The following is a 19,173-nucleotide window of genomic DNA, read 5'->3' on the forward strand; positions in this document are numbered from 1 at the left end:
AAAGGGAAACATCTGTTTTTAAGAACAACCGAAAAAAGAAAAAATCTATCAACAGAGAAATGAAGAAGTCATGGACATCTTTTTCATTCCACAACCAAAACTCCCCCAAAATTTTCCCATAATTTATCAGCAGGAGATTTGATTTTGCTAACAGCAGTTGCTATGGCACAGTTTTTTCTTTGTTAATTTTTCCATGACTTCCTCCATTTTTCAAAGGTTAATGATGCGGCCACTTAAAATCACATTATGCTGAACCTGGGGACGTGGACGCACATTGAGCCAAAGCAGACTTGCTCATTACACACCCAAAGAAATTCTAACAGGGTGCAAAATGTGTCCACAGCAGTATTTCCTCTGGAGGTAAGGTTAATAAAGATGAATTTTTCCTAAATAATGGTTACTCTTCAATGTTACTGGCTTGCTTATTAACACAGGTAGGAATTAGATTCTATGTATTACAGATTCTTAAGTAAGAAACTGGCAAACCTCTTTGATAGATTTATAATGCATGTGATGAAAATCAATTACAATTCCTAAGTTTTAGGCTTCTTTTTGCCAAGTCAGCATGATAGCACCATTCAGTGAAATAATGTTTTTAAATTCAGTGCATGATTTGAGAGTGATTTTGAAGGGCAGGTCCCATCAAAATATTACACCTTACCCCATGTAAAGGGAAGAATGTACACAAGTTATAAAATCACAGTGTGAGAATCAGGCCCCTGTCCTGCCCACCCCCACTCCCTTGATGTGGGAGATAAGGAAGAACCAATCCTGAAAAAACACGAGGAAGAGAGATTTCTCACAAGACTAATACCAGCATCTAATCAGCCTCCCTGGCAGGAGATGCCCTTCTAAGTGTGACGTAAACACCTCTTTAATGCAGTGGTCACCCACGCTTCTCATCCTTTCCTCAGTTGGGTACAGAAGGAACAGGATGAGAAATGCAAGCTGAATGCAAAATGGGCTTGGATCTTGGGGCGGGGAGCTGTCTGTGTGGTTCAAAGATGTGGCTCTGTCCCCATCAGGCCTCTCGAGCACAAGGTGCAAGTCAGAGCTCCAAGCCCAGCCAGGGGAAACTAGTGTTCTGAAAACAATGGAATGGAGAGAATGGGGTAAAGTGGGAAAATCACCCCAAAAAAGGGAGAGTGGATTCTCCTTTACAAAGCATTCGACTAGAATCTTTATCCAGGATCCCATCCAGGCATCCTCCGTGTTTATAGCACAATGCTCAAGTCTGATGTTGGTCACAACAGCAACAGCATTAGCAGCTGTGATCTGAGGGCTGACTTTGACAGGCATTGCACTGGATGCTAGAGGCATCTTGTTCCCTTTGCCTAAGTAACTAAAAGGGACCCCACGACGAAGTAGGCATTATCAACTCCATTTTTGGATGTGGAAACTAAGGACAAGCACTGAAGTATTCCGGACCAAGATCACCCAGTGAGTAAGGCTTAGAGGGGCTGAGCTGAGTTCTGTCTAAAAACATCCAGGTCCGTCCTCAGTGCCATAATGCCACATGCCATACACGAGGGAGGCACGTTTTAGTTCAGGTCCTACACTGCCATCTCTCTTGCACAGACTGCGAAACGGATTCACAACTGCCAATGTTGGGGAACTGAGTCGAGCAGCCGATTCACAGCACCTCTGCACAGTCCAGTGCCAGTCCTCCACGCATCCTGCCTCTCCCCTACCCCAAGCAACATCCCCAAACACAGCTGCAGTGAGATTTTCTTCTAGTGCTCTCATCTAGGAGGAGCTTACAGGGCTTAAACATTTATCCATCCAACTCCCTCACTGAACCAATGTCACTGAGGTCCAAAGAGGCAAGCCCTACTTAGTGGCGCACCACACACCACACTGTACTTCAGCTGCTGCTCATGGGGCCACACCAAATGACAGCTCTGACGCTTCGAGGCAGCTCAACGTTACCCAGAAACACACAGTTCTCTAGAGCCAAGGGCTCAATCAACACTTCTGGAACACAGCCAGAGTCTCTGGCTTTTCACTCCCCTGCCTGCCACTCTTTGGGACCCAAGTCAGGGAGAGCATTTGCTTCATCTCTGTGGATGATGACAAATGTGTCCTCCCCGAGGAGTCACGGCCCACTGCTGACCCGGCTCACATTTCTCACCCTTTGGCCTTCATGCCGCACTGGGAAGAGGTTGCTTATCACCAGGTCCTGTTTCTCATGCACTTTTAAAGAGATGGGGAACAAAAGAATTAAAGGGACACACTGGGGAAGAATTACCTCTGGGCTAAACTGTTGGTACAATATGGCTGACGGCTTTATGAGCCAAATACAAACCATCAGACACAGGAACTCATGCACATGACAGCTTTCATTGTAAGAATTCACCAGGAAGGGCAGGGAAGGGCAACTGGTTATTTCTTGAGGTCCTATTATGCACTAGGTTAATGTACTAGATACTTTCATGAACATGTTTATATTTAGTCCTCACAATAATCCTGTCAGGTGCACAACACGCCCATTTTCATAGACTAGGAAACTGAGACTCAGGGTAATGGAGAAACTACTCTAGACCTCCCTCTGGGTACATGGGTGGGAGTCAGTCACATCCGAGCAGCTCTAAAGTGCAGTCAGCCAGGCTGCCACTCAATACTCTACAAGTTCAAGAGTCTAGTTCAAGGATGACATGTTCCTCAATTGCAAGTATGCTTTGGCACTACTGTTCTCTCTTGCGTTTTTCTCTCCTTTCATGGAAGTTTCTCAAACATCCATCATGTTCTTCACACTCCTTTTCTCAGCCTCTCTAGTCTCTTGGGCAAATGTGCATTCACACATTTTCATGGTGCATTATTTTGCCCACTAAATATGCATTAAATCCAAAATGCTGTCATTGGAAGCAGCATGGCAGGCCTGCGGGATTCTCCGCCTTATTCTCCCGGCCCTACTGGGATCTGTCATGTTGGACCTGCCTGTTTGGCAAGCACTTCCTGACAAAGCTAACAGCTCAGGCAGGGTCTTCTAAATTTCTCTTTTGAGCTTCTGCTAGGAGATTTGTTTCTCAAATTGTCAAAGACTGAAAGTAGCGGTCAAGGAGAAAATGTGCAGAGAGATAACATGCAGCATACAATAGATAAACATGAATGTACTGACCATCATCACAACCCCGTCTCATTAAATCCAGCCCAATCCAGAATCCAAGTATTCTCAGAGGAGGGAAACGGACAGAATATTAAGTGGGAAACTCCAAACTGACACATGAACACTGAGGGGAAGGGGACTCTTTCCAGGGGGTGTGCTGATTCCCATATATATATGTACATATATGGGAATATATATATACACACACACACACATATACACATATTTGTGTGTGTGTGTGAGGAGACCAGCCCTGTGCTAATATCTGCCAATCCTCCTCTTTTTTTTTTTTGCTGACATCCGTGCCCATTCTCCTCCACTTTATATGGGACGCCGCCACAGCATGGCTTGCCAAGCAGTGCGTTGGTGCGTGCGCACCCAACCGCTCGCATCACCGGGCCGGCCCCCGATTCTCATATATTTTTAATCATACCTTAGGACAACACTTCTCCGGGAGAGTTGATTAGGACATATAAATAAATATTTGTATTGGTGCAGGAGAATCTTAAAATGCCACTGCTTCTCATTTTTGGCTCAAAGAGTAAAAATCCTGCCTCAAAACTCTGCCCCATACAGAGCCTTGACACCAATTCTTTGACAGTGATTCATATCTCTTGAACCATAAAGCAAATCCGACTGCAGGTCACAGAGGGTGAGAAATAACAAGTTTGCTACTCACTTCAGACAAGAGGAAAATCAAATAGGATGGGAAGAAATATAAAGTACTCTATTCCAAGAGTTCAATCAGCTCAAAGGTAGGGGTACTACCAGCATTTCTATATCTTGTATGTCCAAAGGGGAAAGCGTGAGATTACACATGCAGAAAATTAACGATGACAATACCAGCAGCAGTGTCACATCTGGTTCTAAGAGCCAGAGTGCATGATCTTGTCTCCTCACAATAACCCTGTAATGTGGCACTACTATAAGCTCCATTTTACAGATGAGGACATGAGGGAGAAAGGGAAATAACCCGCCCATGCTCACACAGCCGAGATTTAAACTCAGGCAACCTGACTCTGGGGTTTGTGTCCTTAACGTCCATTTAAATCGCCTTTCCTAGTTAAAGGCCCACTCACCCACTGAAAAAGGCAAAAAGGCACACGGTATTCCAGTAAGAGGCTCAACTCAAAAAGGTTTTCCCAATTGAGCCCTGATTTTAAACCTTCTTGGATTCTCTAATGCAGGGTCTGCAAGATTTTTCTGTAAAGGGCCAAACAATGAATATTTTAGGCTTTGGTGGGCCCTAGAGTCTGCCATGACTACTCAGCACTGCCACTGCAGCATGAAAGCAGCCATGGACAACATGTGAATGAACGGCATTACTGTGTTTCAATAAAACTTTATTTACAAAATAAAGATTTGGCCCATGGGTTTTAAAGCATTCTCATAGGCTCTAGTAACACAGCACTCCACACTTAAGCAAGAACAGAGTCCTCCAACTGGGGAAGCTGTGGGCAAATGTGGAAAACAACACAAGATATATATTTGGAGCTGTTGCAAATGATTTTTGTCTTGGAAAAAATAGGGGAGAGAATTATTTCTTCAGTGTTTTTTGATATTTCTATTAAAATGGGGTAGAATGAAACAGCTCAGAGTAAACAACCATCAAGTCAACATTTTCACTGATGATAATTATGGATACTGTGTGTGTGCGTGTTTCTATTTAATATTTAGTCTCATTTAGATAAAATCATATCCTGGGGCAGGCTGGGACTCTATATTGAAATCTCTAAGTGTATCTACTCAGAATGGAAGGAAGAAAAAGAAAAGGAGGGGCAGAAACAAACAACTGGAAGCAGAATAGTCAGGAAAAATAATCAGCAAGAAACAAACCTACTATCTCCTTAATCTTGAAAGTCAATGGTTTTTAATCCTCTGTCTTGGGCCAAGGTGCTGATCACCATGATGGCACAGCAGGGTTCAACCCCAGGCACTCATTTCTAGTAATTAGTTCAAGTACCGATAACCTGCTTCAAAGCCTGTAGACAGTATCGTGCTGGGTCAAATCCTTCTGGAAATACATATTTTTTTTAAAAACCCAGACAAAAAAAAAGCTCCACATCTTTAATCCTCTGTTTCAAATTATTTAAGATGCATGTTTGCAGGACAGAAGAGTTACATATGCCCTTGAGGTTTTCTTCCAGAGAAGTTTTATTTATTGAAACAAATTAAAAATAATTTCTGCTTTGCAAAAAACAAGAACAAAAACCACAGACAAACAACCACCCTCCTAGTGTACATACTGCTCTGAATCAGGAAAAAAAAAATCTAAAATATGATTGTTGTAATGGGTTGTAGTCATGTTCTACATCAACTAACAGATGTTTCCTATGCCAAAAACAAAACACAAACAAAAACCTCTGAGTGCTCCACAAAGATATTATTTCTTGCATATTAGCAAAATTAAAACATATGTGCTCTAACCTGTTCCCAGTCTCTCCAGGGGATTCTGCCTGAGAAGCAAGGTAATCAGATCCTGGGCATCGGGTGGTGGCGCCTCATCCTTCTCAGGCCAGTTGATTTCATCTAGAGGGAAGAAAAGTAGTTTACGACTTGATTGCTTAAATGCTGGTCCAGGTCCCAATAGCCTGGACATCACTTGGGAGTTTGTTAGAAATGCAGAATATCAGGCCCGACCCCAGACCTAGTGAATCAAAATCTGCATTTGACAAGATCTTCAGTTGATTCCTAGGACCAGTCAAGTTTGGGAAGCAGTGCTTTACAAGACATGAAGAGCACAGGTTTCAACAAGGCAGGGGGAGAATATTTCAATAAGCAGTGTCTTTCATTTGTCTTTTTGATTCATTTTTTTTGGCAGAACTAGCTCACAACAAATTGCTCCTTCGAGTTATTAAGAAGACTTAATATAGTAGAAACTCTGAACACCTGCATTTCAGGTGCTCACCCATCCAGGGATCACCTGAGAGTAAGATTTTCTCTCCAACGATTCTCAAATGAGGATTTGGCCATAGCCATCGAGTTCTTCAGCTCCAAGAAGCAAAAAATAATTTTGTAAAAATAACTGTTTCCAGAGACAAAGAAAAGGTCCAAGTGCTAAGACTGAAGAAGAAAAAAAAATCCAAAGTAATCATAGTAATGGAAGTATTTAAAATCTGTCATAAGTAGTAGAATATGTTCTACATTCTAAAGGAGTTGGCCTGAAGATAGGTGTGCATGCTTGTGTGTATGGAAATGCAATAAAAACATGAGTTATATCTGTGTGTGCCTGCCTCTAGCTTCCTCTGCCGCAGTTTAAATCTGATTTGGAAAATAAAACATGAATATGCATCTGAGCCGTGAGGCATTGAGAACAAAGCCAGCATTTGCTGCTTGTGTTAATTAAACAGTTGATTCCTCTTGCCATTCAGGCCTTGGTATATCAGAAAACAGCCTAGTTATAAATCCATAAACAGCTCAGATATTGTACAAAAGGGTTATACACTGCAGGCAACTCACAAATCTACTTTGTTAAAGTTTACAAATATGCCTGGCTTGCAAAGTCAATGACAGAAAATAATGCTGTGATTAAAGGGCTCCTCAGATCAAAATGAATTCTCTCCCTGTTTCCACTGCTGGACCCTGTAAGCACAGTCTAGAATGAACCGCAGGTGGGTGATGGAGATGTCAGCGATGACTGACAAACTTGGAGGGAGAGGCTTTTTTCATCTACACTTTGGGGAAATTTACGAAAACAGCAGGTAGGGTAGTAATAGAGCCTATTTAATTATCATTTAGTTTTGCCACAAGCCGCACAACAACAGTTAGGGTCAGCTTGCAGGTTAAGATCTAAAGGTTATTGAATTTTAAATGAAAGATGAACAGCTGTTACAGAAATAACATTACACCATAACAACTACCAATGAAATCATTAACAATCTGTGGATTAAATTTGCTTCCTTCCCATTCTCATTATTTATTATTTGGTAGACATTTGTTTTAGGGTTTATTACATTTTTGTTAATTTCTTCACTGTGCCATTAGCCATTTTTCCCATTTATGTAAATGGTACCCACATTAACCTTTTCTTCCCTGGTGCAACTTTCCTATTATGGAAAGGAAGACTGGATGGCAGTGAAATCATTTGCAAATCCCACATCAATTTCTTTTGCAGAAAAAGCACACCATAAAAGTTGGTTACACTGCTAGTACAATTCCAGATTCTATGTTAACACAACTTCCTCAGATCAATTTTCAACACAAATTGCTCTCTTGAGATTGTGAAAGTCAGTTATGTGCTATGATGAGTGAGTTCTTTTAATTCGTTGGCTAAACCGTTTGATAAAGGTTAACATTTTAGCAGTAAAAACTGCGATACTCCACAGAATTACATTAAATAGCTGCTTCCCAACAGGAGCTTAAAGATAACTCCTGATGATACTTACCACTGATGACTTGTCCAAATAGCTCTTCTGGAGTGTCCCCAAAGAATGGCACACATCCAACCAGAAATTCATAGAGGATAATCCCCATGGCCCACCAGTCCACCGGCTTCCCGTAGCCCTGCCTCAGAATCACTTCTGGTGCGATGTATTCAGGTGTGCCACAAACCTAAAAGATGATTGCAATATTAGAATAATTGGAATATTAGGCATGAATTAAAATGAGCAAGATGGCTAAACACCAATTATTTTGTCCAGAGTGCACCTGCTCAACCACATGGAACCACATGGACAAAGACCTTAAGCACAGCAATTGTAAGCTGGTATCTCTAATATCGAAGGCGATAAATTACTTCAATACCAAAAAAGGGAAATTTAAAATGCTGCTCTAATGCTAAACTATGTGTAATGTGTAATTTCAGATTGAAGATTGGACCCTTTCTGGTAGTTTTACTTATTTTAAAATATTAAAAACATTTGTAATCTTTAAATTTAAAATAATAATGCATTTTTTATCTGTCACTGTCAGAGATAGTTTTAGTATTTATATGAACAAAACATATACGCACCCTGGTTACTCCATAAAAACATGACAGTTGAGATGTGTTTACCTTAAGTAACTTTACAATGAACAGATTGTGGGCACATGGTAATGAGGCATGCTTAAAAGGAAATGGGCCATGGCTCGGATTTTAGCATCCGTGATTGTACCATGCATCATGAGTTTCACGAGTACTCTACTGAGACTCCTGAATTCCTTACAAAAACAGTTTTCCATTTGTCTCTCTCACACTCTCACTTGTGTGCAATTAGATCGTTCGTCTTGCTAATAGACCATAATGCTGGGGAAGGAATGCGGAGGAGCGGACAGTTCAAAGAGGCCCAGGGAGAAAAATGGAAGCAATTTGCACTTTATTAAATGCAAGGCTTATACAGACATCTAAACCCCCGGTACTAATGTGAAGATGGCCTACACAAGCGGATTCCGAATTTCACTGGCAATATTGTACTTTGCATTTCTCTACAGACCTGAAGAGCATGCAAGCTTACCTGTTTGTCCAGGAACTCTCGAGCGTCCTTCTCAATATGACCTTCATAAAGATTGGTAGTCATGCTCATTAGTCCCACCTTGGATAATCCAAAATCTGTCAGCTTTATGTGCCCCATGGAGGTGACCAACAGACTACAAAGCACAAGGACATATATTACAACACTCACTTTGAAGCTGGTTCTTTTTTTTTTTAGCTTTCTCCCTCCCCCGTCAATTTGTAAGACTATTTAGTATATAGTATCAACCTTATTACAAAACCCCGCCTGGGAAGAGGTGAAGGCACACAAAGATGTCAGATACTTTGGATCTGGCAGCTGAGTGTGATTCACAAGGGATGGCCAGAGACCAGGTCTGGTTAATCTTTGTTGGAGCAGCCACACAGAGTATCATTTACAACTTGAAACTCTTAGAAAAATTCAAGTATGTAATTCTGACATTTTCCTTTTCAAAATAAGGAATTACAAGAGAAAGGGCTGCCAATAATCCCTCGTCACACATCAGGAACTAAGATAAGCAACTCATCCATGATCCAAATGAGACATGAGATAAAGAACTCAGAACAATGTAGCACTGTTTCAGATTTCAACTTCAGCTTGAATGAAGACTTCTACTCATTAAGCACAAAACCTATATTTCTTTTACATGCAAAGAATTCACATTTGACAGCTTTATGAACACACATATATATTTTTTGCTGAGGAAGATTGGCCCTGAGCTAACATCTGCTGCCAATCCTCTTTTTTTTTTTGGCTTGAGGAAGATTAGTCCTGAGCTAACAACTGTGTCAATCTTCCTCCACTTTGTACGTGCGTGGGACACCGCCCCAGCATGGCTGGTGAGTGGAGTACGTTCACGTCTGGGATCCGAACCTGTGAACCCGGGCCGCTGAAGCAGAGTGTACGGAACTTGAACTACTCGGTCACGGGGTCGGGCCCTGAACTTATATTTTTAAAAGTTTTCATTTTAAGTGGAAAGACAAAAATTTTAATTAATTAAAAAATGAAAGGAATAGAGGAGTTGGGGGAAAATAAGCTACTGGAAGTAAATATGCCAAAATTCTAATAGTTGTCTTTGTTTGGTAATGTTGTGAATGCAATTTTTTCTTTAAGTTTTTCTGCATTTTCCAAATTTTTTGGAATGAGCATGAGTTAATTTTATCATAAAATTTTCAGTACACTTAAAATCTTTACATATTAACATGTAATGCATTTAGAGGTGTCTCAAATTAGTGGATAAAGCATGAAACATTTAATAAATGGTGTCAAGATGAATAGCTAGACATTTAGGGAAAAAGAGTCTATCTGTATCTCAAATCAGACACTAAAATGAACTTCACATAGATTAAAAATTAAATTAAAAATTAAATTGTGAGTAAAATAGAGTATAATATCAAGTATATCATCTTGGAGTAGGGAAGGATTATCTATGAGACTAAATACAGAAACTATCCAGAAAACAAGCAGCATTCTACACAGCTCTTTGAATGTTTACATAGTAAAAAAATTTGAAAAATTAACTAACCCTGGCTTTATAATCATCTTTTTCTTTTGTTTCTTATAAGCTATTATTATTAGCAGCATAGCCTTTAAAGGATTATACAAAAATTATCATACATATTGTTCAAATAATTCATTTAGGAATATTATGGGAGAATTCTAAAATGTGCAAAGCAACATTAAAAGAAAACATTTTTATAGACATAGAAAAACTTTTTGTATTGTGTGAAAAAAAGACCTATGTTTCATCAGTGTACATACTTGTCTGGTTTCAAATCCCTGTGTACAATTCCATAATTATGCAGATACTCCAAGGCCAGGACTGTCTCAGCAAAGTACATCCTGGCCATATCAACAGGGAGAGGACCCATGTTCTTCATTAAGGTAGCACAGTCGCCCCCTATAAAAGACAAGAATAAGATTCAGCAGGTATAGTATGAGCTGGGATTAAAGGAGACTGTCAGTTTAGATCGCAGAATGTCAAAGTAGAATGGCCTCTACCCTCAGACACAGCATATCACGTTCATAAGTGGAGACTGTGTGTTAAGTAATCATGTTTCTAACTAAGATGTGGTACGGAGAAAATATAGATTTTTATTTAAGAAGCAGTACTCATAAGAGAGCAGATCTGGCTCTGAAGTGGAATAGAAATTTGAAGAACTGCTGGCATAATTTTAGAAACATGGTGACAATTTAAAATATACCAGTATAAAAAACATGGATTCCAGAATCAGCCTGCCTGAGTTCAAACCCTAGCTCTGACACTTACAGGAGGGGAGATCTTAGGCAAACTAGTCTTAGTTCTTTCATCTGTAATATCGGGATAGTAACAGTGCCATCCCTCTTAGGATTATTGTGGGGATTAAATGAGGTAATCTATGTAAAGAATTTAGAATACTGCCAACACAGATTAAACATGTGAAAAATCTTATTGTTGTTAAAATAACCACAACAAAGGTTAATACAGCAAAATATTGGTGTGGTGAAAAGAAAAGGAGGAAATCAGGCAAGCTATGTTTCTGTCTTGTATCTACCACTAAGTACCTAGTAATCCTCTCTAGGGTTTCAGTTCACTCATCTGCAAAATGAAAAGGTTCAACCTAAACGATATTTAACGTTTCTTCAAGTTTTATAGTTTTGGGACTGTGTTCGAACAATTACAAGAGCTTAAATTAGATGCTTTGAAAATTTAGAAAAGCCCTTGCTGATCTATTCATTTTATTAACTTTGTTTATGTCAACAAGTCATGGCCACTCAAACACTCAGAAATTTAGTGTAAAACGGGTGAAAATAAGATTACTTGGAGCATTTAAAAGGTAGATCGTAATTACTCAAAAAAAAATAATAATTTTCTTGAATGTATCTCCTTTCTCCTAACTCATTTTTAATTTCATACCATAGACCAAAAGGATATATTTTTAATTCACTCTTTAAGAAGTTCAATTATAATGAATGTTTTTATGATATGTGATAAAAATAAGTAGGGAAAATCCCATCATCTATATTCTAACTTTAATGACCAATTGAGAGGAGGTAGTTAGGACTAAAAGCTATTAAAAAACGAAAACAACCTTTTTCCACATAGCACTAATTTTCCCTTTGTCATAGTAGAGCAGGCACTTTACAAGCAATTATCAGACAATAATGACTGGGAATACAGCCATCTCATCGCTCGGCCTCAGTTCCTAGGTGGATACGACCATTATGTGGCACAAATACAGAAGCTTCAGCCACACCTATGCGTGAGGGTTTCTGGGAACAGATGTCATGTTCTCTGTGTTAGAGAAGGTTTACCTTCCACATATTCCATGACCATGCACAAGTGGCGCCTTGTTTCAAAGGAGCAATACATGCTGACAACAAAAGGGTTTTCTGCAAAAGTCAGGATATCCCGTTCCACAAAGGCCTGCTGGATCTGGTTTCGGAGGATGAGGTTCTGTTTATTAATCTTCTTCATGGCAAACCTCTGCCGGGATTCCTTATGCCGAACAAAGTAGACCGCCCTGAAAAGGAGCACAAGAGTTGGGATTCACAGGAAGAGAGGATGCTTCTGGGTACAGTAAACCATGCGATCATCAACTCTTTAAGTTCATACGGCAGCTGGAATTCAGCTCACACACGCTATGGGGGCAGCTACAAACATCCCAGTCCAGGCTAAAGTCCTCTGGCTAGATTGATTTTTTTTTTAAAAAACTCTTTCAATAAAGTTCACAGGTCATACGTAAAGCATCAAATTCATCTTCACTGCCGAAGGAAGGAAATGGACAGTCTCCAGAGTGAGCTATTTTCCAATAGCTAGCTGACGTTTTCACTTTTTCCACAAATAAAACAAAATCCAGTATATAAGTCAGAACAGGAAAGAATTAACAAAGCACATACATATCATGAGCTAGGTTTGTTAGGTATTTTTTCTCAACTGACTGAAGCAATAGTTTTCTATATGATACCCTTGGGATCTGCAAAAAGGACCAGAGCTTCTTAGAGTAGTTGGCTTCCAACTTGAGAGTAATTTATTGCCCATGAAATTTACAGATAAAAGAGAAGCGTGTATGAGGCTGTCCTGCAACAAAGAATAGCATATTGCCTCACTACGGACCTCGGCATGAGTTACACCTGTGCCTGTTTCAACAGAAAATGCATTTCCAACATAAAAGGGGACCACAATACACTGCATTTCTGTTCCACCTGATCCCTGAACAAGGGGCCAGGTAACCTCATTATAAAAGTGAGCAAGATGCATTTAATCTCTGCCAAAAGCCTCACCCAAATACTCTATAGAACCAGTTCTGGCAGCGGAAAGACAATGGACTCCCTGAAGCTTTGAATGATGTGGAGAGAACAATTAGGAGGAGGAGTCATATTAAAACCCCACCTGGAAACGATGAGCAACAAGGAAAATGTCTTAGATGGGCTCCTTTTCTCCTAAGTCACTCCTTACTTGTCATTATCATAGGAGAACAGGTTTGAACTCTCAGGTTAGGCAATGCTCAAATAAGTAATAATTTACCTAAAGAGCCATCAATCATTAGAAGTGTGTAATAGGTTACATGAGGTTGTTCTGCAACAAACACAATGATCAAATAAGTAATGTTACCTAAAAAGCAATCAATCCAGTAAAGTATATCCAACGGCCTGCCTCCTAAAACAAGGGGTATCTGATCTGAGATGCATTTTCCACTAGTTATTTTCATTGTCCCTGAAAAATGAATGCAAGGGGGACTAGAACACCCTACATTCCTGCTGAACCAATATATCAGGGTGATCCACTTCCATAAACCTTAAGTATATGCAATCTCAGTTTAATCGATATTCACATTTTCCCCTTATGTGTTCAACCAGGAATTTATTTTTCTTTGAAGTATGCATATCTTTATCTTGGTCTTCTCATTGTATCTGCCTTTTCCCTTCACTCATAAAAATCACACTTTTTTTTTGTCTCTGTTTAAACTTTACTTTTTTTTTTTGGCTTACTCCTTTTTTTCTCTCTCCTCATTTCTCTGGTCTTCCGGTTCTTCCTTTACTGTATAGTAAAAAGCTCGCTTAACCACACTCCACATAACCAACTCAAGGAATAATCTAGTGCTGTCATTCCCACCATACAACAAACTGACATGGGAGCTGGCCAGCTGGGTGCCTAAGGGGCTTTCCGCATGGGCTAGTGGTCCTCTTTCAGGATGCCCTGACTCTTGGGCTCCTCCCACTAGCTTATTTCCACATTGTTTTTCTGGCTAGGCTTGATATCATGATTAACTAATTTAAACAAATATTCAAACTGATGAGACATGAGTATGAAAAGGAACAATGGTGGTTATGAGAAAACTAAATGGAATGCTTTGGAAAGCCTTGATAAAGGTGAGTTACTAAATACAATTCCCACTGATTTAGTATGGGTGAGATTTCCAAAAGTTGAGAAAATAATAAAAATCTAAATTCCTAAATTCAGATTGCCTCAAGTTCTTCTTTACCTTTAGAAAAGCTAAAACTGGAAAACAGAAACAACGTATTATAAGTATGGTTTATATTGGCTGTCTTAAAATGGCCTTACATCAAAAAACTAGTAAATTGATATATACTTAGGTTAAATTAAAATGTTTAAAGTACATATCTTCTTTTATGATTTCCTCCTTTGACCAACTTTTTAACTAACCAACCAAACACTCATTCTTTCTAAATCAGATTAGAGGCTTTTACAATATTTTTCTTTTTCTAATTATTGATGGATAAAATCAAAGCTCAAAGAAAACTGAGCTCTCAATCAGGTGATGGTAGCAGGACAGACAGCTACAAAGGGAGCACAGAAAATATAGGACAAGCAATGTAAACAAATATCAAGAAGAGGGATTTCTGAAATAGAGAATCTATTTTTTAAAATGAAATTTAGAATTCAAAATGTTAAAAGGACAAAAAGCGTCTTTATAAAATCACTTGCCTATTCTTGAGAGTCAATGGAATATAGCTTACCTTCCATCCCGTTTTCAATATTTAACATTGAAAAAGGTTAGTGCTGAGGACCCTCAGACATATGATATTATGAACTTCACTTGTACTATCAGACCGTTGCTATTTTGATTTTCAATAAAGCATCATCACTTCTTACATAAATAACTGCTCAGCAGTATGTTTGAGAACAATAGGAAGTAGAAGAAAAAGAATGGATTTGTATACAATTTTATTTAAGAACAAAAGAGAAACATACCTCAGCCCCAATCTGACCAGCACCCAGACCAGATTTCTCGGTGGCACTGTGTAAAAAATGGCTTCAATATTTATTCCATTTTCAGTTCATAAAATTTGAGTTGACATTCTACTTTCTCTTGTTATGATATACTTAGTAATAATCAGTTAATCTTTAGAAAAATTTACCTAACCAACCGAAATTAATCCTATAGGTAGACTGAGATATCACTGCCTCAGGACACACTTATCTTGATCAAGTCCCAAAGGTCAACTAGACTTCTTAGTTAGAACTTGCTGTAGCTGGATTTTTGTTTGTTTGTTTTGTTTTATGTTCTTTGTTTTTCACATTTCCGTACTGCCTTGGGAATATTATTCTTAATGCTGAAATTTGTTTATTTAGTAATAATTGTTGTCTCTCATATACACCTTTCCTCCTTCCCTGTAAGTCAATGTTTCAAATCTACTTAAGTCAGCAGAAAGAGAGGGAGGGAAGAGAGATTGAAAAAGAGAGACAGACAGACAGCAGCCAACAGACGGACATCTAACACTGTTAAGCAGGGCTATAAACCTCCCAAGGTTATAAAACCGACTGAACTGATTCAGCCCCACATGTCTCTCCTTTCCAGCCCCAAGGGTTGTCTTCTTTGAAAAGGCTGCTTCTGTCTATCTTCTTCTACACTGACCTCCCCGTGAAACAGGAAAACCCAGGGGTGGGAGGTGATGCAGGGAGGGGGCAACCAGGGACCCTGTTCTCTCTGAGCCCAGCTTCACTACAGCCATGCAGAACTGAGGGGGAGGGGAGGAATGGGACAAAGCTGATGAGATCTAGAGCAGAATGAAATCAGTCCTCTCGGGAGTGTGACTGTCTAACGCGCATAAAATTATGCAGAATCCGAGAGCCCAACACATGAATCTGTGCGAGCACATCTGCGTGTGGGGATGCGAGTGCAGGTGTCCGAGGAAAGCTGAGGACTGCCATGGGGAGAGAGGGTGCAGGAGGGGGCCCACGTCAACTGGCACACACGGGCTCTCAGGTAAATGACGCCGTCCTCTGAGAGGTGAAAAAGAGCATTGTGCATCGAGGCTAGAAAGGAAAGCAAAGTGGGGGAGAAACCCTGTGCCTTTCAAATTTAGTTTTTTATGTTTTAGAATTTTAAGTCAATCTTGTTCTTTCACTTTAAAAACATTGGAAGTTGTAATTTAAAAATCCAGATGTTAGTGCTCAACTGAAGAAGGATCTCTATATCCCAATTAAGATGGCTAAAAGATATCGCATAAAACATGTTATAAAACAGAAGACTACCTAGAGAGAGAAGGGGCTCTGCTGGGAATCAGAGTGTCTGTGACCAGGCCTTTCCCTTTGTGTGGGGAAAGACCAGAGTGTCTTTCCCCACAACTCAGTGGAAAAACTATCAACTACCCCACAGGGCTCTTGTGAGAAGAGAACACAGATAGAGAAACCAGCACAGCGCCTGACACACAGTAAGTGTCAGCTTTCCACAGAGTGCTAAGTTGGCCTGAAGGGATGTGTAGCTTCCAGTCAGGGATCCAAAACATGTTCAACAGAGAAGGAAATGAGATGCTTATCAAATTAGCAAATTGGCTTTATAACATGACTTGTGACTACGTTTGATGTTGAGACAACCATGACGTGTTTTAGCACGACTGGGAGATGTTCTTCCTAATGAGAGGCTTAGTTCCCAGCATAGTCACGGAAATCGGTGTCACTCTGAGTCACTGACGTGAGCGGTAAACTCTGTCACACTGATGCCCATGAAAGCCTCTAACAGCCCCAGTTCATCTACTCATAGAGGGATCCACTTGTTCAGCCAGCTGACATGAGCCTGCAATCAGCATCTTGACTGGGCAGGCCAACGGGTGTAGCTCTATTCAAATTTTAAACTAAAAATAATTAATATGTAGAGGAAATCTGTCAGAAATGTAATGAGAGATTAAATCTGAGAAGAGCAAAAGAGGAAAAAAAGTTTTGGCTGCTCGGCAGAGGCTCCCGCAGGCAGCTTGTGAGCCCATTAACGACTTGGCCTGCGTCCTGGGTGTTTACTGAGTCACAGCTTGTTTAACTTCTTGTATATTCCCAACCATTCCCCAAAGTGTGATATACCTCATCTACTAGACAGTGGTTTAATTGCACTACAAATGCTTTAACTCAACCAATTAGAACTTCAAATACTACTAAGATATATGCCCAAGTTTTATAAGAGTGGCGCGTCACAGATAATCTTATTCCAGAATTCCACCGCCAATAAAATCTAGCAGTGCTCACACCCACTAAATCAAAATTCAGTCTTCTCTCCAATAAAGGAGGAGATCCTCCGATGACCTCCAAAACTAAAAATAACTAAAAACAAATAATAAGCAAACAAAACCCACAAACAATTGCATGCTAAAACAATTTTCTTAGGTAGAGAAGTTTCAACGAGGTCCTTGAATAAAGTATTGCAAAAATAAAACGTCAGAAAGCACTTAGAAGCCACATCACGAAATATGCCATTTGACATAATCCTGAAAACAAATCAGTGAAGCACAGAAAGGACTAACAAATATTTAAGTTCTTCACTAAGTTAATGGTGCAGAAAATATTAGAGGTTAAAAAAAATCGTAAGAAGAAACATCCCTCGTGGCACAACAAAAATCGCTTTTATCTCATCTGCTCATATGTGTGATAAATGGCAATAAATGTCTATGGGATTGTTTATTGCCCTCCAAATACAGATGGAATTGGGATTAATAATTAAACTAGAGTTCTTGGGCTGTCTAAAATGGATCAGGACATAGTTTGTGTATTAATTACCCTTCCAAACTATTTATTAGTAATTTAGAAGGATCATGTCTCCGTTGACCCTATGCCATGAGAAGGAAATCATGTGTCTATAAAAATGGATCAAGGAAGGGACACCACTAATGTGATCAGACTATAGCACAAAGTTCAACCGAAAAAAAATCCTGCTGTAATATAAAGATTAAAAGAAATGTATTGTTCTAAATTTTCAACCAGCCTCTTATTTAAGTACTTCTCTCCAAGGCTGACTGCTAGTCAGACGGGAATTAGGCTAATTCTCAAGTAGTAATGCTACATATGAATGCATATATCTTCAGAGATGTATACTGTATATGTCCAGATGTGTGTATATGTATCTATGTATATGCATACACACATATAGACATATATATGTATGTCATATATAATATAGATCTCATATCAACTTGTGAACCCAAAACGGCAGAAAGAAGGAGGTAGAAACAGGCATATACAAAAATTTTCCTTTACTTTATAAATTTTCCTTTACTTTACATGTTTTCCTTTACTTTATAAATTTTTACTTTATGAAGTCTCCTCCCCAATCCTCTAAAGTAACTCCAGGGTCACTTGATGTTTTCTGACGGAGCATCCAGTGAAATGTGATTTTGGCTGCACCCGATACCAGTCAATGAAGGAGCAGTGATCTGAACACTCAAATCCCTAACAACATATATTTGGCATAAGATAAATGTGAAGAATGTTAGTACTCAGGAGTGTTAAAATACAATAGAGAGTTTTCTTGAATTACTCACCCATAGGCTCCATTACTAATCAATTTAATTGTTTCAAAATCACTTTCCCGAGGTTTCCTTCGAAGCTTCAGGGAAGTATTAGAGCTCTGGGAAACAAAATACGGAAGTTAAAAAATAGTTGAGAATTTAAGAAAATGATTTTAACAGCAAAATAAATAACACCTGAATTACATGCTGTGTTGGTGAATACGCTGAAGTGCAGTGTTCTAGCAAAGGAGCCCGGGGGGCAGCTTGAAGATCAGTTTTCCAGAGCAGTGCTGACCAGCTCCTCCTCATGCCAGTGTCTCCGCCTCACATAAGTGAACCCCCATTTCCAGGAGATAGGGCACCAAGCTTTTGAAAATTCCTTATTTTAATTTACTTCTGTAAACTATTTACGTTAGCCTCATCCTAGTCTTTTAAAATTTTGAGATTTAAGTCCCAAATGCCAAACCTTCCTTCTGGTTTCATTTGGCCAGAAAAGAATGGGCTAAAGCGCTGTTCATGGGTTGGTGGATGATGGTGCTTCTCTGGCCCTGAGCAGAGTATGTCTATTTCACTCCTGTGGCAATCTTTCTTGTGTGGAAAAGGTAGTTGGCAATGAATGGGACACCCAAACACAGAATGCCTGCCTTTCTTTACTTCCATACCAAAAATCTTACCACGGTTTAATTTAAATACCAATTTTCAAAAAGGTAGCTCTTTAAAATTTTAGCTCAAAGGACAAGAATAAACAAAAAAATTTTTTTTTTTTTTTTAAATTCTCTCACACACCATGTATCTTAGCACTGAGAGGGTGTTACCAGCCTCTTAGCTCCCTCTGCAGAGCCCAGAATTCCCTTCCTATAATTTTGGAAGAAACCCCCTGACTCGGGGTATATGCCATCCTCCCCCATTCAGTGCTGTCTT

The 19,173-nt window shown here is 39.5% G+C and overlaps 1 protein-coding gene across 7 annotated transcripts in view; it reads right to left on the reverse strand.

Annotated features, from left to right (window-relative positions):
- The window catches only part of MAST4 (microtubule associated serine/threonine kinase family member 4), a 545,073-nt gene that overhangs the window by 27,247 nt on the left and 498,653 nt on the right, over window positions 1-19,173 (reverse strand). For all 7 annotated transcript variants that reach the window (XM_058563945.1, XM_058563939.1, XM_058563942.1 and 4 more), the window contains 6 exons: window positions 18,286-18,371; window positions 11,830-12,038; window positions 10,297-10,435; window positions 8,539-8,671; window positions 7,492-7,657; window positions 5,534-5,635 (listed from right to left, as the gene is read on the reverse strand). In XM_058563945.1, the coding sequence (XP_058419928.1) occupies window positions 5,534-5,635; window positions 7,492-7,657; window positions 8,539-8,671; window positions 10,297-10,435; window positions 11,830-12,038; window positions 18,286-18,371 (835 nt within the window). The remainder of the gene's footprint in view (window positions 1-5,533; window positions 5,636-7,491; window positions 7,658-8,538; window positions 8,672-10,296; window positions 10,436-11,829; window positions 12,039-18,285; window positions 18,372-19,173) is intronic.

Source organism: Diceros bicornis, chromosome 20 (assembly GCF_020826845.1).
Source record: "Diceros bicornis minor isolate mBicDic1 chromosome 20, mDicBic1.mat.cur, whole genome shotgun sequence".
NCBI classification, from domain to species: Eukaryota; Metazoa; Chordata; class Mammalia; order Perissodactyla; family Rhinocerotidae; genus Diceros; species Diceros bicornis.